At 36.5% G+C, this 23,435-nt stretch overlaps 1 protein-coding gene across 8 annotated transcripts in view; it reads right to left on the bottom strand.

Moving 5' to 3' along the window:
• Positions 1 to 23,435, bottom strand: part of LOC150101192 (transcriptional regulator protein Pur-beta-like) — a 287,353-nt gene that overhangs the window by 114,259 nt on the left and 149,659 nt on the right. For 7 of the 8 annotated variants that reach the window (XM_090402259.1, XM_090402260.1, XM_090402262.1 and 4 more), the window contains one exon: positions 22,663 to 22,783. In XM_090402259.1, coding sequence (XP_090258385.1) covers positions 22,663 to 22,783 — 121 coding nt within the window. The remainder of the gene's footprint in view (positions 1 to 22,662; positions 22,784 to 23,435) is intronic. The other variant, XM_090402264.1, reaches the window with a different exon arrangement.

Genomic DNA, 23,435 nt, shown 5'->3' with positions numbered 1-23,435 from the left:
CTGAGATACCAGGCAGAAGCATTTGCAGGTCATCTCTACCTATTGTGTTTTGCATTATGGGAGATACTGAGACAGGAATGTTGATAGCTTGCTCCACCTTTGCAACGAGTTGCCCTGGTGTTGTACCACCTTACCCCAGTCCTGAAGATACTTTCAGGCGCAAACTTTGTTTGCTCACACTTGGATAAAGGATTAAACTAAATTTATTATACTCTAACCAAGTGAAAAATAAACTTTCAACATTTTTCAAGCAATTATAGGCCTGCAATAAGCAGGACAATAGTCTCACACCAGGCAATGAATTCATCTTCTGTCTAAAGACAATCACAAGCATCCATACCTACTGTGAGATTTGAAACCACAGCCTGTTGGTTGGAGAGCAGGTATATATATATATATATATATACAATAATACCTTGCATAGTGTGATTAATAAGTACGAAACAGTTCTGTGCTATGCAAAACAATGCTATTTAAAACATTAATATAATGTGTTATACTGTAATGCATTGCAAACAGAAAATTAGTCTTGGTGAAAAAAATAATTATGTATCATTACCAGAAATATCAATTAATGTTAAAAATTGAAAATGATTAAAATAAAGCAAAAAAAAAAAATTTTTTTTATTGTTGATAATTGAACATGAATTTTTATTTGGAAAAATTTTATTTAAACAACGGAGATTGCACAGAGTTTTTCTTCATTTTCTCTGTATGCATATCATGGTAAAATCAAATAGCATTTTGCAATCCTTAGCAAATTTTAATGCTTCATTCAATGTTAGGATCAGCATCCATAAGAAAGTCAGATGCATTGTTTATTTTTCCAATAAAATTCAAACACTCATTTAATAAGAATTCTTTTGTAGGCATTTATAATTGTGCATAAAAGGATAGCCAATATGTAATAAAAAATAAACTTGGTAGAGTGACCACGCTTTTCTGCACCAAAGCTGAAATAATACTAAGGCATGAATCGATACAGCTGTTACTGAGTATGCTAATCACTACAGTACTGTTTTTAGTAGAGTCACCATGTCAGTTATGCAGTACAGTATCTTCACAATTTTTTAAAATTATTAAAAAGTATAAACTGTACTATACTTTTGTATTACTCGTGTGTTCGTGTAAACAGACACGCATATACACACACAGACCTATGATCTTCACAAATTCTGAATCTCCCTCATACTAATTACAAGAAACAGAAGGACATCAGAAAACTATTCACGCTTTTGGTATAGACATTCAAGCTGCATAATCTAGTGTTCTTGGTATTTTGTCACATTTAAATTACTTGTGTGGGTGTGCATGTATATTTTTTGAATGGAGTATCAATGAACTAGTTAATATAATTATTAGATCAGTTATTTTGGAGTATGCATTTTGACTTTCTCATATAGACAATAAAAGATCTGTTATCAGAATGTCGAAGTTCAATATATCCAATGTATCATTTGGTTCTGTAAGAATATAATATAATACAGGTATCCCTTGCTTAATGCGGCGAAATTAATTGCGGCAATCCCTTGATATACGTGGCAAGAGTTTTAGTTAATGGCCCTTTAACCCTGCGGAGCTCGCAGCTGATCAGAAAGATATATGCAAAATGTTTAATATAAATATTCTTACACAATTCAGTGTATACTTTGGAGGTCATGAATAGCTGTATTCATATGTTACGAGTGATATTCCAAACTGTTTTTTTTGCTGTCAGTTTGGTTTAACACATGTTATGTAATGGTTTGTGATATTTGACAGTAAATTGTATCTGAGAGATACCGTGACCTCCAATGTCAGTATAGTATGTTTTTTTTTTTTTTTTTTTTTTTTTTTTTTTTTTGTTCAGTAATTTCTAGATTGTAACTGAAAATAAATAAACCATCATGTATTACTGAAATAGAGAACCAAAGACTTATTTATCATACATGTCTTCTAGGAAATGCGCTTTACATTATGGAAAATACTAAGGAAAGTGATCTGGAGCTTACTCCACCTTTACTACAAGTTGCCCATAAGGTTGCTTATGCTTGCATCCACCAAAACTTTTATAGTTTCTATATTTGGCTATGAAATAATGTTGGATTCAACATCCACTTAATTTGTACCATCATGTATTATATTTGCAATGTTTGTTCTTTATGTTTTATTGCTTGTTTGTCGAGGTCTGGAGAGTCACTTTGCTTGTTATTGTAGAATTTATACCGATAAGAAAAGAACTAAAACTGTTCAAACCACTCTTGATAACTTCTTTTGATAAAAAAATTGCAGTAAATAATGTAGGTACAAGTATTTATTAAACATTTACTTAGCATTCATTTTTTATCTTTCCTAAAAGAGTACCATATAAAACGAATTATTAAAACAGTAATCGATCATGGACGAATTGAATTTTTACCATTGATTTGATTAACGTGATTTTGATATACGTGGTGACATCGAGGGATTAATTAACTGCGTTAATCGAGGGACACCTGTACTTAATGTTATAATATATATATAATTTTATAGTGTGTGTGTGTGTTTTTGTATACACACAGACACAAACACTATGTTGACAAAACTATTTGGACATCTTATGTGGCAGGCAAATAATCAAGCATAAGTGCTGCATGTTTTGCATTGCACTCAATGTCAAGATGTCATGTTCAGCTGAACAGATAGACTTCCAACATGGGATGGTAGTTGGCAGTCACATCAGTGTTCTTTCTCTCTGTTACATTGCTACCTGTCTCAGTATACTGAAATCCACAATTGCTTATGTCATTTGTAGATGAAAAGTTGATGGTGCTACCACAGCAAGAAAATGCCCCCCCCCCCCCCCCCGTGAGACCACCGACACTCATTGACGAGCTGTCTCAGAATGTTACAGCAACCCGCATATCATTAATGGCAGACTCCACAGTCAACCTGGAAAAATGCTGCAGAGATATCTGTCAGCATTTAGAACTGCCAGCAGAGAGTTGCATGCCTTAACTTACTACAGTAGAGCTGCTGCAAATAAGCTACACATCTTTCCCCACCTCAATGCCAAAACAACATTAGGTGAGCTGTAGATAAATATACCATTCCTGAACTGTAGATGATTGAAAAAGAGTTTTGTGGCACAACAAATCACACGTCCAAACATTTCACTCTGATGGCCATGTTGAAAGTGTTTTCACTTGGTTATACTATAAATTAAAGATGCCAAGAAAATACTCTTGCTTTCATCCTTTATCCAAGTGTAGGCAAACAAAGTGTGCACATGAAGTCACTTCACGACTGGACTACTTGTATCTAGAGGCTAATGACTTCACATTAATTGCCTTCGTATCACATAATGCAATGCACATATCCTTACAAACATGTATAACGCTGGACATTATTTCTGGGAAAACTCCTATGTTACTCCTCTTAACAAACTATTATATTTACGACTATTTTGCCTGCTTCTGTTTAGGAGTGCCTCTGTTTAAATGTCATTGGCTTCTTTACTCACGGATTCTTAGGGCATTGTAGATGTATATTTACCAATAAATATATGTAGCATAAAGGAAGAGAAATCTGGGTGTTGTGGCTTTTCTTCTTTCTGCAATGTCCAAATTACTGTGTGTGTGTGGGGGGGTAGGCAATGTGGAAGAATTAAATAGAAATGAAAACACCTGGGTTTTTTGAATAATATATATATATATATATATATATATATTATATTATTAGGGATGAGCGGAGTGTTTTTTTATATTTATATAGGATGGGAAAGGGTGGAGGGGTTGAAAACAGCAACTGATTTTTAGAGGGAGGAAGGGGGTTGATGGGGGTGCGGTCCATTTCGACTATGCTTGGTCATCATTTGAACACATGGAGGAAGTGGATGCTATGTCAGGTCGGGTAGGTGCTTCTGCTTTTGAAGTGTTTGTGTTACCGCCTATTGGTTGGGCTGTGACCTCAATTTTATGGTGTGAAGCTTCCAAACCTCAGATTATGTAGGGCCTGTGGACATTGATAGAGTTTGTATTATCACATTTTATGGCTATTGTCTACTCATAACACCCCCCCCCCCCCCGATCACAAAAACACCTTTAAAAATAGCATTCACTTAACGCACATACCAACACAAGCATATGTCATGGTTGCACGTCACACATTCAATGAGTGCATAAACTTTACAAAAGGTACATACCAAAAAACCATCCTAACATACATCGCACAAAAAATACACATAACTTTCCTCAAAAAAATGACTGTTAACAAAATCATAAACATTTTTTAAATGCATCACACCAAAATTCGTGGCAACAAAAAAATTTGCTACCGGGCATACCTTGCTCTCATAAAACAAGCCATAAACAACAGATTTAAAAAGAAGCAAAAAGCATATTCATACATTCACAAAACAAAAACCGATTGAAAACGCTAGTAACCTCAAACGAATGGGCAGTCTTTTGGGATATTACCCAATCTCACATCAACGACTACACGCTATTATTAGAAGCTCAACATGCAAAGAAATGGTATGCACTAACAAACACCCAATACAAAATCGTGCTGCTTCCAACCCATCGGATATTACCATCTTAAAACCCACAATAAACAATTCCATCATCAATTTATCGTACCACAACCTCACACCCGACGAAATCACCATCCTGAGCAAAGGACTAAACTTTGGCATATCCCCAAAATGCACACAAAACAGAGACATCATTACCGAAATTCAAGCGAAATTAGAGTACGACCCTAACAAAGAAACAATATTCCACAAAATTAACAACATCATAAACAGTAAAATAATAATAAAACCAAACATCATCCACAACTTACAAAAAGCCCTATTATCCCTAAAAAGGAACCCAAACATCATTATCAATAAAGCTGACAAAGGGGATACAGTAGTCATCGCAAACCAAACTGATTAACACAACAAAATAATAGCTATCTTAACCGACCAACACACCTACCAAAAATCCAAATTGACCCCCACCCCCAACCTCATTAAACAAATCAACAGCCCTACACACCCTAAAAAATGAAAACAAAATCGACAAAACCACAATGAAAAACACAATCCTTGGCACCACAAGCATCCCTTGTATGTTCGGACAAATAAAAACCCACAAAGATGAGTACCCGATGAGGCCAATAGTCTCCTACAAAAACACCACCACAGCACCTTTATCGAAATTCGTTGCGAAACTTCTCAAACCATTAATTTCAACTTCTAACTTCATGATAAAAAAAACACGGACGACCTTTTCAAAAAAATAAAAAACCTATCCCAATCTCAGGAAGACATCCTCACTTCATTGGATGCGGCCTCTTTATACACCAACGTGGATGTCCCCAGAACTTTAGACATAGTCCACACACTACTCACAGAAGACCATACCCTACACCAGTGGTTCTCAAAGGGTGTGCCACGGTGCACTGGTGCGCCCTAGAAAATTTCCGGGTACGCCCTGTGGTATTCCAGAGAAATGTGTGTCCAGATATAAAAATAAATATAGTTACTCTATTATACCTTTTCATGACAGATATACCGCTCTTTTTGTCAACACATCCTTATTATGTTAATGAACAGCGGTTTTTCTTGCAAAGAGAACAAGAATATGGTTTATTCTTGTTGTGTATATTACTTATTTTAAAAGTGTTGGAAGTGGATGTTATGTGCATATTACTTATTTTCAGATAAATACACCCAAATAAAATGGATAGATTTCTCAAAAAGAAGTGTGATATTGAAGAATCATATTCTGGAAGTGAGCAAAAGTTAAGTGCAAGTAAGAAAGCAAAATCGCGACCTACTCGCAAATATAATGAAAGTTATTTAAGCTTTGGTTTCACTTGGGCGGGAAGTGAAGATCATCCTTTGCCACTATGTTTAGTATGTGGATGTAAAATGGCAAATGAATCATTGCTTCCTAGTAAATTGAGTAAACATTTTAAAACTATACACTCTAATTTACAAGATAAATCTGTAAGTTTTTTCAAGAGATTGTCTAAACAGCAAACAAAAGCGGCAAATTCTTTTAAAAGTATAATGACTGTTTCTGATAAAGCTCAAATCGCTTCTTATCATGTCTCAGAACTGATAGCAAAAAATATGAAAGATCATACTTTAGGTGAGTCACTTATTTTGCCTGCATGCAAAAAAATGGTCATGACAATGCTAGGAAATGAAGCAGCAATGAAAATAAGCAACATTCCTGTGTCCAACAATACAGTTCACAGGTGTATTATAGAAATGTCTTCTGATATCAAGAAAAATGTATGCAGCAATAAACTTCAGTATTCAAATTTTGCATTGCAAGTTGATGAGTCAACAGACATTACCAACAAGGTGCAACTCTTAGCATTCGTCCGTTTTATTAATGAAGATCAAATAGTAAATCAGTTTCATTTTTGCAAAGAATTAAGTGTGACTACAAAAGGTGAGGACATTTTTAACATTTTGAATAGCATCTTGATAAATGGCAGTTAACATGGAAGTCGTGTGTAGGAATTTGTACAGATGGAGCCCCTTCCATGGTAGGCTGTGTTAAGGGCCTTACATCTTTTGTAAAAAAACAAAATGAGAATGTTATCGTAACTCGCTGCTTTCTTCATAGGGAGGCCTTGATGGCAAAAACATTGGGAGAAAAATTAAGAGAAGTTTTAGATCAAGTTGTTCAGATGGTAAACTTTATTAAAATAAGACCTGTCAAATCACGTTTATTCGAAAAGCTTTGTATTAATATGGATTCACAACACAGATGGCTGCTTTTACACACTGAGGTCAAGGTGGCTGTCAAGGGAGAAAGTACTTACCCGTGTACACGAGCTATGACAAGAACTTCTTGCGTTTTTTGAAGAGATGAAACAATTACATTTTTCTAATCTCCTTCGGTGCAAATTTTGGATTGCCAGGTTACAGTATTTGGCCGATATATTTCAGCAGCTCAATATTTTAAATACTAGCATGCAAGGGAAAGAAGAAAATATTCTCACATCCATTGACAAAATGAAAGCATTTCAGAGAAAACTACAGATTTGGAAAAGAAAAGCTGTTGGTAATTTGGAAATGTTTCCATTGGTAAGTAACACTTGCATAAATGAAACACTTCCAATAATAGTTGAACATTTAACAAGTTTAGAAGAAAAATTGAGTTCTTATTTTCCACCACTTAACACTGAACAATATGATTGGATTAGAAACCCATTTATGGAAACTTCAAGTGATTTTGGTTTAACATTAACAGAAGAAGAAGAACTGGCAGCTATATCCACTGATCGTGGATTGATGATTAAACATAAGGAATTGTCTCTTGAAGCCTTTTGGATTTCTATAAAAGAAGAATATGTGTCAATATCTAAAAAAGCTTTGAACATTTTCCTACAATTTTTCAACATCATATTTATGTGAATTAGGATTTTCTACCCTCACCACAATTAAGTGTAAAAAGAGAGGAACTCTTCAATGTATTGACGAGGAAATGAGAGTTTGCATTTCAAATATATGCCCAAACATTGAAGCAATCGCTAGGACACATCAGGCTCAATGAATAAACTTAAGGTATGTTTCATTTTATTTTTTTTTTATCGCATTATTTTTTTTCTGTAATATTTGACTTAATTATTATAACATATTTCTCAGAAATTTGTATATAGTGCACCTACAATTATTTGTAGGATTTTACATGCACCCCAACTTCAAAAAGTTTGAGAACCACTGCCCTACACTCTCGTACTAAACTAACACCCAATAACATTATTAACTTAATAAAAACTAATAATCTCGGCTAACTTCTTCAAGTTCAACGACAATATGTACATTCAAATCTTAGGACTCTCCATGGGCCAAAACATCAGCGGACAACTATTCCTAGCACACACTCACTCCTACTCCACCTCCCCGCCCCCGACATCACCTTTTATGGCAGATACGTGGGCGATATTCTGTGCATTGGAAATCCTACACACATCACCACCATAAAAGTGTCCCTAAACAGTTACACCAACAGACTAAAATTCACCATAGAAACCGAACAGAACAAATCCATCAATTTCTTAAACTTGACATTAATTAGAACATACAACAAAATAGCCACGAAAGTATACCACAAACCCTCGCATATCGGAAACTACCTCCATTTCCACTCATACCATACATATTCCGTTAAAAAATCGGTCATCTTATCACAATTCATAAATGCATACAAATTTTCAACCAATCAGAGTAATCTAAATGCAGAAATAAAAAAACTAACACAGATCTTCAAAAATTGCAACTATCCTACACAACTAATAAATTACGCAAACAAGATGGCCAAAAACCGTCAAAACAACCCAAGTACCATAACAAACTTCCCAACACAAAAAATTATCAAACTACCATACACCCAAAACACATACAAAGCCTATAAATACATCTTCAAACATACTGACTACAAACTGGTATTCACCACAAACCAAAATTGGCAAATTTCCTAAAACCCACTAAATCTCACACACAAAAAGAAATATTTGAACGCCACAACGTAGTTCTATAAATTTCCCTGCCAAAAAGACTGTGATATCACCTACATGGGTTCCACCATCAGGTATTTATGGGCAAGACTACAATAACACTTCTGCGATTGTAACATCCCTATTCCAAAACATTTAAACACTAAAAAACGCAATATCAAAAAGAAAAATCGAATACAAAACACAGGAAAAACAGAAATAGCTGTTCACCGCCCTTGAACAAAAACATACCCTGTAGATCGACAAGGCCATCATAGTAGATAGACAAGACAATGAAACAATGCTTCGAATATCAGAAACAATAGCCATAAAATGTGACGCAAACTCTATCAACGTCCACAGGCCCTATATAATCTCCGAGGTTTGGAAGCTTCACAACATAAAATTGAGGTCACAACCCCGACCAATAGGCGGTAACACAAACACTTCAAAAGCAGAAGCACCTACCCAACCTGACATAGCATCCACTTCCTCCATGTGTTCAAACGACGACCAAGCATAGTTGAAACGGACCACACCCTGTCAACCCCCCTTCCCCCCTCTAAAAATCAGTTGCTGTTTTCAACCCCTTCACCCTTTCCCACCTTATATAAATATAAAAAACGCTCCGCCTATCCCTAATAATATAATATATATATATATATATTTCAAAAAACCCAGGTTTTTTCCATTTCTATTTAATTCTCCCACACTGCCTAACCCCCCCCCCCACAGTAGTTTGGACATTGCAGAAGGAAGAAAAGCCACAACACCCAGAAAAAGGTATGTGTAAATTTCTCTTCCTTTATGCTACATATATTTATTGGTAAACATACATCTACAATGCCCTAAGAATCCATGAGTAAGAAAGCCAATGAGGGGCACTCATAAACAGAAGCAGGCAAAATGGCTGTAAATATAATATGTATAATGCTATTATGGGAAGGGCCACTACCAAGACCAGTTTCAACTTTTATAGAGGTCTCACCAATGAGGGGAGAAGTCCGACCACACCTCCTCACGGCCCCCCCCTGGACCCCTTGAAGCTCTTGACCAAATTTTTTATGGTCCGATTTCAAGGTGACTAACGTGGCAACGGCACCCATTTTCTAATGAAGAGTCATAAAAAGTTTTCAACCAATGCTACTGCGTCCGGGGAAGCCGACGCGTCTGGGGCTGCAGTCCGGGCTCCTGATGATAAATATGCTACGAGGACTCATATTAACATTTTGCAACTCAATATCAACGGTACTCAGAGAAAAATGGATGAACTCAAATACATGCTTTATAAAAATAATATCCATATAGCTTGTCTACAAGAAACAAAACTAAATAAAAATTTGAACTTCAACATCAAAGGATACACAGTTCTTAGGAAGGATAGAGAAGAAAGAACAGGTGGCGGGCTTGCTATCCTTTTGAAGACCCCAGAAATCAAATTCAAAGAAATCACCCTAAATCAATATTTAAAAAATGATAGTTCAACGGAAGCTCAAGCTGTTGAAATACATCTACCAAACCATTCTATTTCAATCACAAACGTCTACCATCCTGATAATACAAATATTGATACAGACATCATTGAAAAGCTAAGCAAATCTCTAACTGATGCAACCATTATACTTGGTGACCTAAATGCAAAAAGCCCAACGTGGGGCTGCCCCAATTTAGACCATAAAGGTCAACAATTGGAAGACCTCTTTACAGATTTGGAACTCAACAATTAACAATGGACAGAGCACCTATCTTTCTAAAACTACGGGAACTGAATCTGCTATTGACATCACAGCCATTAATTATAGTATTGCATCAAGTGCACAATGGAAAATTCTGGGAAATGCCATCAGTGACCACAGACCCATAATAACAACACTAAACTTCAAGATTGAACAAGAACAGCAAACCAAAAGGACGTGGAACTTCAGAAAAGCCGACTGGACAAGGTTTACTCAAACCTTGGAGAGCCTCTGTCAAGATGAACCTGTCTCTGGAAACCTCGACAGAAAATTACAAATCCTTACTTCACACATCAGTAAAGCTGCCAAAGCAACAATACCAAGAGGCCAGCGGAAAAATACCTGGATACCATACTGGAAAGATCACAATATTGATTCAATGATTACAGAAAGAGACAATATCAATGAACAATTCAGAATTAATAAAACTGATGATTACAGAAAGAAATTAATGGACATAACACACAAAATAGAGCAGGAAATTTGGAAGTGCAAACAAGAGAAATGGGCGGAACTTTGCAGTAACCTGGATCCAAGAAAAGACAGCCAACACTGGAACATTATTAGAATCCTAGACAATATCAAAAAAGAGAACCGACAGAAAACAAACTTCATCATAAATGCTGGGAAACAAGCTATTACAGATCAAGAAATTGCAAACACACTGGCAAAAACCTATTCAAACAACTCCAAACTTCAGTATAACAGAGGACAAGACCCTCAATAAACTCACAAGTAAAATGCTAAAACAAGCAAGAACATACCAACCTAATGACATCTTCTCCGAAGAATTTACACTAAGTGAACTAAATTCATCAATCGAGAAAACTGCACCTAATAAATCCCCTGGTAATGATCTTATCTTTGGTCATATGGTCAAACACCTTGGCAAAAATGCCAAAGAACAACTTCTGGACATTCTCAATACCGCTTGGCGAACAGGCAAACTTCCAAAAGAATGGAAAAAATCAGTTATTGTACCCATCCTGAAACCTGACAAAAATGCTGCAGAATGTCAAAGTTATAGACCTATCGCATTAACTAGCATACTTTGTAAAATTACTGAAAGAATCATACACTCCAGGCTTATGCACTGGCTGATAAAAAATAAGAAAATCAACTACTACCAAACTGCCTATAGAACTCATCATTCGACAACAGATCAATTATTCCATTTCTGCCAAACAATAATAGACTCATTTCAGGAAAAACCAACAAAAAAGACAACTGCCATATTCCTTGATATGACTGCTGCTTTCGATCGTGTTTGGATCAAAAAATTAATACAAACAATACATGATATTGGAATTAGAGGAAACGCTTTAATCTGGATTGCTGATTTCATCGGAGGAAGAAAGATCAAAGTCAGAATCAATGCAGCAATATCAAAAGAGCGGAGAACCTGGGCTGGTGTTCCCCAGGGCTCAGTACTCAGTCCCTTACTATTCCTTCTATATGTCAATAATATTCATCCCTACCTTACAGAAGACACAAAAGTAACTTGCTATGCAGATGATATAGCCATCTGGCACACTAGTGCTAAAATCACAGAATCAGAGGAAATTCTAAACAAATCCATGAGAGGATTAGAAAAATGGTCAGACGAACTTAAACTCAAAATCAACCCAGACAAAACAAAACTAAGTACATTTAGCACAGACAGGAAAAATAGACATTCCTACAATCCCAAAGTCATGATCAATAACAAGCTAATTGAAAAAGTCACAAATCCAAAATACCTTGGTATTACGCTTGATCAGGAATTACGTTTTGCACAACACATCTCTAACACTTCCAACAGAGCTCTAAAAAAATTAAATATACTGAAAAGGCTTTGTGGAACAAATTGGGGTGCAAAGCCAAAAATCCTCAAAACTACTTACACTACACTAATAAGGCCAATAATGGAATATGCAGCACCTATCTGGTCACCTTCGGCCTCATCGGTAAAGAAAAAACTAGACAAAATACAAGCAAAAGCATCCAAGATTATCATTGGTGCAGTCATATCCACTAACAACATCAGAGCCCAACAGGAATGTGGGCTTGACCTGCTGGAGGACAGACGAAAATTTTCCACCATAAAATTCATAAATAATATCAGAAGCTACCAAAGTGATCATATCTCCCTAAAAACTTATGAACATTGGAACCAAAATTGCAGACTTCACAGATCATCAACTTTACAATATGATGACACTATCAGGAAAGAAATAGGTCTTGATCAGCTAAATGTTCACATAAACAAAGAACCTCTATTTTCCAGTCCTTTACCCTCAAATACCTCCATAAATCTAAACCTTACCAAACTCTGTACAAAAAAAAGAACCAAAAGAAATGCTTAAAAAAAAAGGCCTAAACACCATCAACCTTCTTTCATTCTCCAAACAGGTTATTTGTTATACCGATGGATCATCAGACACCAATATGATTAATGGAGGCGCTGGTCTTCTCCTTCTACTCCCGAAAGGTGAAAAACTTTCAATAAAAGTTGGATCTGGGAGAATCGCTTCCAATTTTACCAGCGAACTCTACGCAATAAATAAAGCACTAGAAGCCTACTTAAATCTATCATCATCTCAACAATCTGAAGGAATTATAATTTACAGTGACTCAAGATCAGCTATGGAGGCAATCAAAAATGGCAATACCAAGCTCACACAAGACATCCATAAACTCTTAAATCAACTAAAGTGTTTAGGTAAAAGTTGCATTTTACAATGGATTCCTGCTCATGTAGGCATTGATCACAACGAAGCAGCTGATAAATTAGCAAAAGAGGCCAGAGAACTCAACCAAGAAACTCATATGATAACTCTTGCTGATGCCAATGCACTAGCAAAAGCTAAACTAATTCCATTGAAATCAGTGATACAACATCAAATTCCCGAGATCAATGCTGACAGAAGGACCTCCACCACGATAGCAAGACTACGAACAGGACATTATAGAGGAACGAAGATCAATACAGATGATACGAGAACATATAGAAACTGCAACAACTGCCCCAATACTGAACTGACACCCACTCACATCTTTACCTGTCCGGCAATTACAGCAGCCTTGCAAGAAATAGATCCTAATCCTGAACAACAGCTCTATACAAACAAAATCACAGACATAGCCAAAGCAGTACAAGGAGCACACGGAAACATCTAAGACTCTTCAAAGGACAAGACAACAACAACCAATGAACCAGACTGAGAAGTGATACAAAGGTTGAAGTAATGCATAAGTCATATTTCCATATAGAAGTAGTCCAAAGGTGTCACACCTTATTACTAAAATACTCTGGATTATATACAGATTTTGAAAGTGTTTTCACTTGGTTATACTATAAATTAAACATGGCATGAAATTATATTCTTGTTTCAACCTTATTTATTTATTTAGTGTATGGCTCACACATGAAAAGTTACATTACATTAATCCTTAATATATATGGACATAGTAATAGACATATGTATGATAAGAAGACATAATACAGTCATAAAAGAGACATTCAAGAATAGGCTACAACTGAATGTCTAGGTTGATTATCCAGTCGACTGCACTTGACAGCATGGATGAAGTCTGACAGGTTTCCACTGTATGCACGTAGGACACATTCTGTTATAATATGATTGTCTGGCGAGGTGATCCACAGTTGCACCTGGGTGAGGCAATCGTGCCCCATTTGTAAAGGTGGTCTGCACATCTGCCATGGTTGGTGTGTGTGGATTCGGTTAAGGGTAGACCAAGTTTTACGAGGTAGGTCAAAACCCGAAGGTATCTGTGTTGGGTCCACTAATTCATGGGAAGATCCCTGTTGAAGTGTTACACCAGGACTCTTTCCACTTCTCCTTCATGTTGCAGCTTGTCTCGGCAAGATTTTTTACTGTTAAGATTGGAGGGTGCCTTGACTTTAGCCTGTTTATTTCTAGGGGTGGGATGTCTTCACGGATTGGAAGATTTTGGATTTCCATGATTTTGCTGTATTCATGTAGAAGAAAGTTGGATCTGCGGATGTGTGGAGGCAAGATGTTGCTTAGCACTGGGAGCCAGTAGGTTGGGGTTGATTTTACAGTTCCAGAAATAAGGCACATAGTGGTGTTAAGCTGGGCATCAACCAAATACACATGGGCGCTGTTCAGCCATATGGGTGAGCAGTATTCAGCTGTAGAGTAAATGAGGCCAAGAGCAGTGCAACGAAGCATTGTTGCTGAGGCACCCCAAGTTGTTCCACATAGTTTTTGCAGTATATTGTTTCTTGTTTTTAGCTTGGATGCTGTGTTAATGAGATGTGGTTTAAAAGATAGTGTTCTATCTAGAGTAATGCCCAGATATTTCAGGAATCTGTTGTAGTGTAGCAGTTTGTGGTTGAGGTAGACCATGAGTTCTTTGTTAGCCTGGTTATTGTTCAGGTGGAAGCATGAAACTTGTGTTTTGTTAGGATACGGGAATAATCTCCATTTGCTGAAGTATTCATCTAGGACTGCAAGGTCGTTTGTTAGTGTATCTTCCATTGTAGTAAAATTAGTGTGCCTGGTGGCTAGAGCAATGTCATCAGCATAGCAAACCTTCTTAGAGGCTATATGAGGCATATCTGTGATGTATACGTTAAAAAGGAGGGGAGCCAGAACTGACCCTTGTGGTAATCCATTATCCAGTGTTCTTTGTTTGCTTTTGTTCTTGTCCATACACACTTAGAACAGGCGGTTGCTTAGCATGTTATCGATTAGTTTTGCTATTGTTTTGCATGGGACTGCACGGAGCAACTTGCAGACTGCACTATGCCTCCAGACTGTGTCATAAGCTGCAGTAAGATCTACAAAAGCTACAGCTGTTTTCAAGCATTGTTGGTAGCCTGCCTCTATATGTGTGGTGAGTGACAGAACCTGATCACAGCAGCTTCGTTTGTCTGAATCCGGCCCATTCCACTGGGACTTGTTCTATTATTTTAGGGGCAATTCTATTAAGGATGAGCCTTTCTAGGCGCTTACAGCAGGTGCTAAGCAGGGCAATTGGTCGGTAGTTTTCTGGTTTGTTGTTGGTTTTTTCCTGCTTTTAAGATAGGGATAATTTTTGTCCTCTTAAATTCTTTTGGAAGTCTACCAGTCTGGAGGATGTCAGAGAAAAAGCTAGCCAACCACTGTCGAGCTTTTTGGACTGTCTTCAGCAGGAAATCAGGATGAATTCCATCGAAACCTGGAGCCTTGCCTGGTTTCATATCCATTTCAACCTTTATTCAAGTGTAAGCAAATAAAGTTTGCACATGAAGTCATTTCATGACTGGACTACTTGTATATAGACTAAAAGGGTTGAAACCAGTCTAGGTAGTGGCCCTTTCCATAGTGCACAGCATTATACATGTCTGTAAGGATATTATTATTATGGGCTACTCCAAGGAGCCCTTAGACTCATCAAGGGAGGCCCTAAACATCATGTCAAGAACTATCTAACATTTGCACAGCATCTATCATACTATGCTTTTAACTCATTCACAGTCATGGCACCCACAGAGACTCTGGCAATCTATTTCATCCATTCACTACTCTCCAAACAAAAAACCTAGTTCTAACAACCTTGCTAACTATACTCTTACTCAGTTTCCATGGATGATCCCCTAGCTCTTCCACCACCACACCTGTTCTGAAAAATTTCCTTTCAATTAATCTTGTAAATACCCCTTAGTAATTTGCATATCTCTATCATACATCCCTTTTCCACCTATCAACAAGTTTCAACAACTCACAAATCTTCAACCTGTTCTCGTAAGGATCCTTCCACAGACCTGCTACTATCTTGGTCACTCACCTCTGGATCCTCCACCTCATCACCGAGAAACCTTAGTGCCCAGATCTGCATGCACTAGTCAAGATGGGGTCTTATCAAGGCTCGATAAAGAAGAACAATAACCTGCTTGTCAAAGTATTCTTTAGTAACTATTGTAATTTTTCAGACCATAAGATGCACCTTTTCACATAGAACAATTGACTGAAAATTGGGGTGCGTCTTACCAAAGGTAACATTAAAATACAAATCTTTACACTGTACCGAAGCTGTTGGCGAAGTTCAATTACTGGCGCAATATGTTAATAAAATTAGTAAGTACGCCACTGAAGGTAGGTACCTAAGTTATCTCGCTGCATGTGGGTGAATCACCTATTGAGAGCATCAATAGTGTCATTAGAATTATTTTGAATTATTTGTTCATTTGAATTATTTTTTATAAGTCGTTAAAATTTTTATCTTAAAATTAGAAAAAATGAGTGTAAAACAAAAAAGACTTTCATATAATGTGAGTTATAAATTAAATGTGATAAATTATACAAAACAATATGGAAACAGAACAGCAGAAAGACATTTTGGTCCACCACCAGCAGAAAAAATGGTTCGTGAGTGGAGAAAACAAGAGGAACAATTAAAACTGCTAAGTAAACACAAGAAAACATTCCGTTCGCACCTGGAAAAATGGCCAGAATTAAAAGTACAAATGAAAAATTGGATAACAAATCATCGAAACATGGGAATATCTGTTTCTACGAAAATGATAATTTTTGAAGCGAAATGATGGGCAACTACTAATGGAATTTTAGATTTCACAGGATCACCGTCTTGGTGCTTTAAATTTATGAAAAGACATGGGTTATGCGTACAAAAACCACTCTAGCCCAAAAAATGCTGGCTGACTATGAAGCTAAAATTATAGAATTCCATAGATTTGTCATATCGGCGAGAAGGAAATTTAACTTTGAGCTTAATCAAATTGCGAACATGGATAAAGTGCCTCTAACTTTTGATGTTCCTTCAAATCGGACAGTAGATTCAAAAGGCACCAAATCAATAGTGATCAAAACAACAGGTCATGAAAAAACTCACTACACTGTAGTTTTAGATTATTGCGCAGACAGAACAAAACTACCCTCCATGTTAATCTTCAAGAGAAAAACGTTACCGAGAGATGAAATTCCTCGTGGCATTATTATCCATGTTCAAGATAAAGGCTGGATAGACAAAACAGGAATGAAATTATGGATACAAGAGGTATGGGCAAAACGTCCAGGTGCGTTGTTTAAAAAGCCTGCGATGTTAGTGTGGGATCAATTCAGAGCGCATAAAACAGAATCAACCAAGACGCTTCTAAAAGAAATGAATACAGAATTAGCTGTAATTTCTGGAGGCCTTACAAGTCAATTACAACCCTTGGATGGATCTATTAATAAACCATTCAAAAATTTTATACAGGAATAGTGGAACAAATGGATGGCAAAGCCAAATCACGATGTTACAGCAACAGGATGTATGAAACGGCCAACAATTTCAGAAGTATGTACCTGGGTGAAAAATTCATGGGAAACTGTGAAAGAAGAGACGATTATAAAGTCATTTAAGAAATGCGATGGATGGTACCAAAGATGATGCAGTTTTTGAAGGGAGTGACAACAATAGTTCAGACGAAAATAATACGAACGGTGACATTAACGACACGAGTGATAGTACTGAGAGTGAAGATGAACTGAATATTGCTAATGCAAATGATTGTAACAATAAATAAAAATTAAGTAAGAATTTGTAAATATCATTATATAATAAAATATTTTTTTCTAAAAATTGTTTCATAAATTTGGAATGCGTCTTATCGTCTGAAAAATATGGTAAGTAATCTGATGAGCTGCTTTAGCCACTTTTGCTATATGTCACCTAAACTTTAACTCTCTATCCACTGACACTCCCAAGTCTGGCTTTGTCACTTTCCTGGAGTACAGTTCCACCAATGTGGTATACAGCTGATAATCTTTTCACCTCAAAATGAATAACCTTACACTTTGCTACATTAAACTGATATCCATTCTCCATTGCTCTGTCTACCAATCTATCCAAATCATCTTGCAAAATTTTGACATCATCTGTATTAACTATTGCTCTACCCAACTTAGCGGTCCTAGAACAGAACCTTACGGCACGCCACTAGTCACAGGCCTTCTTTTGGACTCTATTCCCTCCTTTCTGATATCTCTCCATCAACCACCCTCCTATCCATCCCCATGTGCTGCAGTTTACTAAATAGAATTCTGTGTGGTATCCTGTCAAAGGCCTTTGCAAAGTTTTGCAGTATCACTGTAAACTCATTACTTTTATCCATGTCAGCTGTCACTGTATTATAAAATGTAAGCAAGTCGCTGAGGCATGACCTACCCTTCACAAAACCATGCTTCCCTCCCCCCTTCCATAGAGTATCCAATTTCCATCTATCCATTCCTGTATTTTGTTCTTGACCAACTTCTCCAATATTTTGATAACAATTCCTGATATGCTGATTGGTTGGTAATTTGCTACATCAGTCTTGGAGCCTCCTTTATGCAATGGAACTATTTCCCCCTCTTTCCACCCCCTCAGGACTAACCCAGAGCTGAGACTTACATTAAACAATAGTCAGTGGCACTGACAATCTCCTAGCAGCTTCACATAAAAATCATGCTGGTATACCATCCAAACCCACAGCTGTATTCACATTAAAGTTCTTTAATATGCTATGCCTCCATTTCATTTACCTCAGTTGCCATATAAGCCTTTGGCTATCTCGTTCTTGCAATATCACCACCTGGATGATATACTCTTGCAAAGTGTTCACTTAGTAATTCTACTATTTCGACTGTTTCAGTTACCTCCCTACCATCAGCATTTGTTAAAATTATTCTACCATATACATTCTTTCTTTCTTTTACTTGCAGCATATCAAAAGATCTGTTTGGGATTATCTTTAGCCTGCATTGCTAACTTCCCTTCACACTCTGCTTTTGTCTTTCTTACCACACTAGTTACCTTTCTGGCCTATGCCTTGTACTGGTCATGTGCCTGCTGGTCACCTTCCTCCTTAAATTCCCTCCACATTTGTTTCTTTTTTTGAAGCTGCAGTTTAATGATGATATTCATCCATTTAACTCTCACTTGATTTACTCTCCTGACTCTAGGTATGCAAGTCTGCCATTACTTCCCTAAAACACTCCATTACCACTTTCCAAACACTGTCAACATCCAGCCCTTGCAGTTTTATGTCCAGAGACTTACATTAAACAAAATGGTCAGTGGCACCGACAATCTCCTACCACATATACCCCACCTTAACTGAACATTCTACACATTTAGCCACCTCCCATGTCAGGATCATATGATCACTCCCTCCATTCTTTTTTCTCTATCCTCTTCCCTGAACACACCTTTCACATTCTATCCCACCACTATATCATCTTCTGTTAGCCATGTCTCACTAATACCAATAACCTTTCGCCAGGATGAACTAATCAATGGCAAAAATTCCTCCCGCTTGTTCTGAATGCTCCTGGTATTAGTGTACCTAAAGTGCAAAAGTAGTCCCTTAGTCCCACAGCTAAGCTCATGCTTTATACTAACTATCCCCTTCTGGTTTGTTACCAGTGGTAACTTAGGCATATTATGCATATTCTTACACTCAACTGAGGCATAGTCCATCAAGACTGGCCACAGTCATCCTTCATTATGCAACCTAAAAAAGCACATTCAAAAACTTGTAATGACTATAGAATGATCGGTCTAATGAGTCATGTTCTCAAAATGTTTCTGAAAATAATTAAAAAAAATATATACAGAAAACGTGAAGACACCATCAGTGATACTCCATTCAGCTTTAGAAATGGTTTAAGAATGAGAGAGAGAGGCTCTTTTCTGTTCTCAAAGCTTATTCCAAAAATGTAGTGACCAAAACAAGGAAGTATTCATTTGCTTCATCGACTTTGAGTAAAAGTTTGACAAAGTCCAACATACTAAAATGATTAAATTATTAAAAAGAATTGAATTAGATAGTAAAGACATCAGTATCATTGAAAACTTATACTGGAACCAAAACGAATCTGTTCAAGCTGATGACATTATTACGGATTCCATTAACATCAAACGAGGAGTAAGGCAAGGATGTGTGCTGGCGCCTCTTCTTTTTACAGACATATATTCAGAAGCTGTATTTAGAAAGGAAGAGAGGAAGGAATTAATGTAAATGGTGAAATCATCAATAACATCCTATATGTTGATGACACAGCCCTCCTGGCTGACAATATTCAGGATCTTCAAAATCTTCTGGAACTAATGAACGAAGAGAGTGAAAAAATGGGATTAAGAATAAATATCACCAAATCTAAATTCATGGTCATAAGCAAGAAACCAATTCTTAATTCAGTACTTTCTTGAAATGAGAAACAAATAGAAAGAGTGACAAAATTTAAATATTTTGGATGCTGGCAAAATGAAGAATGCAATCCAGAAATGGAAATAAAGTTAGAATTGAAATGCCAAGAAAAAAAATTTTCTCCTGATGAAATCACTGTGTAACCATAATTTAAATTTAGAGCTTAGAGTACGCATGGTAAATGCTATGTATGTGTGGTATACTGCTGTGTGGTACAGAAACTTTGACCTTGAAGACAATATTGATTAAAAAAAAACAAAAACTTGAAGTCTTTGAGATGTGGTTATATAGACGAATGTTAAAAATCCCATGGACAGCAAAAACGTCCAATCGAGAAGTACTGGAACAAATGGGGAAATCACATGAACTTTTAAATACCATAAAAAGAAGAAAAACTGCATAGCTTTGTCACCTACTTTGTAATGAAAATATAAGATACTTCAATTGATTATAAAAGGGAAGATAAATGGAAGAAGAAAATCTTGACTGGCAGACATCAGGCAGGAATGAGCTCTGAGGGACTGTTCAGAGTGGCTGATGATCGCTCAAAATTTGCCAAGGTGGTCACTGACCTCCAATAGGAGATGGCACTCAAAGAAGAAGAAGACAACACTCAACAGCCCCACTGATGTCTACATATCCACTCAACAGCTTGTCCCTCCCTAAAAGCTCTAGTTTCCCTGATTCTGCACATCCACTTTCACTTCATTCAGCAACATTTTTTCCAGTCTCCAAACACCAATTCCATTCAGATTCAAATCATCCTTGATGTATAAGTCCTTTCGCTTGTCAAACTCACTCCACACATCCACAAACTCCACACCACTCCTCCTGCATAACCTATGCATCGAATCATTCACTATTATGGCCCTCCTTCTCAGCTCGACTCTGTCATACCATGGTAACAAACTCACTATCTTAACTCTCTCTCTCTCGCTATTTTCTTTTGTTATTTAATATGTACACTGCATTATAGGTTACTAATGCAATTGATGTGAAGTCATTAGCCTCTATATACAAGTAGCTCAGTTGTGAAGCGACTTCACAGGCAAACTTTGTTTGCTTACATTTGGATAAAGGATGAAATGAAACCAAGAATATAATTTCTTGCATTTTTAGTTTATAGTGATGGCCATGTTTGAATCTGGAGATTACTGGGGGAAACGCTTCTGACAGAACATCCTTCCAACTGTCAAATTTGGTGGAGGCTCATTAATGGTATGGGGTGTTTCAGTTGGATGAGGCTTGATCCATTGGTTGGTATGCCCAAAACAATGACTTCTGATAACTACCTGAATATCCTGGATAATTTCATGCTTCTAATACTGTGAAAGTACTTGAGCAGTGATCCTTGCATGTTTCAGCATGACAATGAACCATGCCAAACTGCACTGAATGTCTGAGACTGGTTTTCACAAAACAATGTTGAAGTTACATAAATTAAGTGAATATTGAATCCAACATCATTTCATAGCCAAATACAGAAACTATAAGTTAATTTTTGTAATTTTACATTGCTGAATTGAAGCCTTTTGGCACTTTATTTTAGTAAATATTTTAGTAAATACTTTATGCACTGACCGAGAGTTCGCTTACAGAAAACACACTTCTCTGATGAAGACCAATAAGTTTGAAACAGCTGTCAGGTCAGTGAAACCTTATCAAAATGGACCAATAGAAGGCAATATACAGGCACTTTTAGTATCCATGCTTTCCTATTAGGTTCAGCTAAGGGAACTCGTAGTATGGTGGCAAATGTATTCCTGCAAGCTCTCTGGTCAATTTTCACACAAAACTTTTATAGTTTCTGTATTCGGCTATGAAATGATGTTGGATTTAATATCCACTTAATTAATGTAATTTTACATCGCCGAATTGAAGCCTTTTGGCTCTTTATTTTAGAAATGTTGAAGTGTTGGACTGGCTGGCTCAGAGTCCAGACCTCAACCCCCACTGAAACATCTTTGGGATGAATTAGAACATCAAATTTGCTCCAGACCATAGCGGCAGTCATCAGCAATGGGAGTAGCTTTGTGCGAGGAATGGAAGAATATTCCTGTTGCGACATATTAAAAGTTGACTGAAAGCATACTCCAAAGGGTAGATGCTGTTATCCAGGCCAAAAGTGGCCCCATGTGGTACTAGAAATGTAAATTTTTTTTTTTTTTTTTTTTTTTTTTTTTTATCAGAACTAGGTGTCCAAATACTATATAATACTTAAAATAACATATTAAAACAAGTTTTTTTTTTTTTGATTCTTACTACCATCATCTGTACCAAATTCTTCTAAGAGATCAGTGAGAGCATCACGAAATTCAATCATGCCTTGTGCTGGTATAGCAATCTGTGAGCGTGGCCCACCACGAGCAATCGTTTGTGAAACCTGAAACAAACCATACTGCATATAAATATATAGGTCTTGGGGGGGGGGGGGGGGAATCAGGATTTTTCTTTATTTTTTTTTGTTAATATACTATGCCAACATATAGGAACAAATGCATTGCAGTAAAATACAACCTGTCTATATATTATACATTACTTTTCTTGTGTACAAACACAGAAGACATGTAGTATAACCAACACCACTATAACAAAATGGTACACTATAATGTACTAAAGAAAAGTCCCAGCGCTATTTTAAACTCACTATTACAAATAGTAAAGGCTCAAGACCTTCAAAATAGCAAACTAAATTTCTTGGTAGATGAAGTCACAATCAGTAGACAAAGAATACAGCAGAAAAGTTTATATGGACTACACATTACAAAGGAAAATATCTGCAAACAAAGGAAATTGCGAGAAATAAAACAAAAGAAAATTGTGATACCAAAACAAAGAAAATCACAAATTAAAAAAAAAAAAAATCATGGAGAAATAAAACAAATTATGAGAAATAGAATAAAGGAAATGATGGGAAATTGTACATTGACAATAATGACAGAACACAATGCATTGGTAGAAACCATACATAAAGCACACAAAATGACAACATGAAAAAATACAAATGCAAACAATAATGGGAGACAAAAAAAAAA

Source organism: Typopeltis vanoorti, chromosome 12 (assembly GCF_054136105.1).
Source record: "Typopeltis vanoorti isolate ZY-2024b chromosome 12, IOZ_Tvanoo_1.0, whole genome shotgun sequence".
Classification (NCBI taxonomy): Eukaryota; Metazoa; Arthropoda; class Arachnida; order Uropygi; family Thelyphonidae; genus Typopeltis; species Typopeltis vanoorti.
The sequence above is the reverse complement of the archived record's forward strand: the minus strand, read 5'-3'. Positions and strand labels throughout refer to the sequence as shown.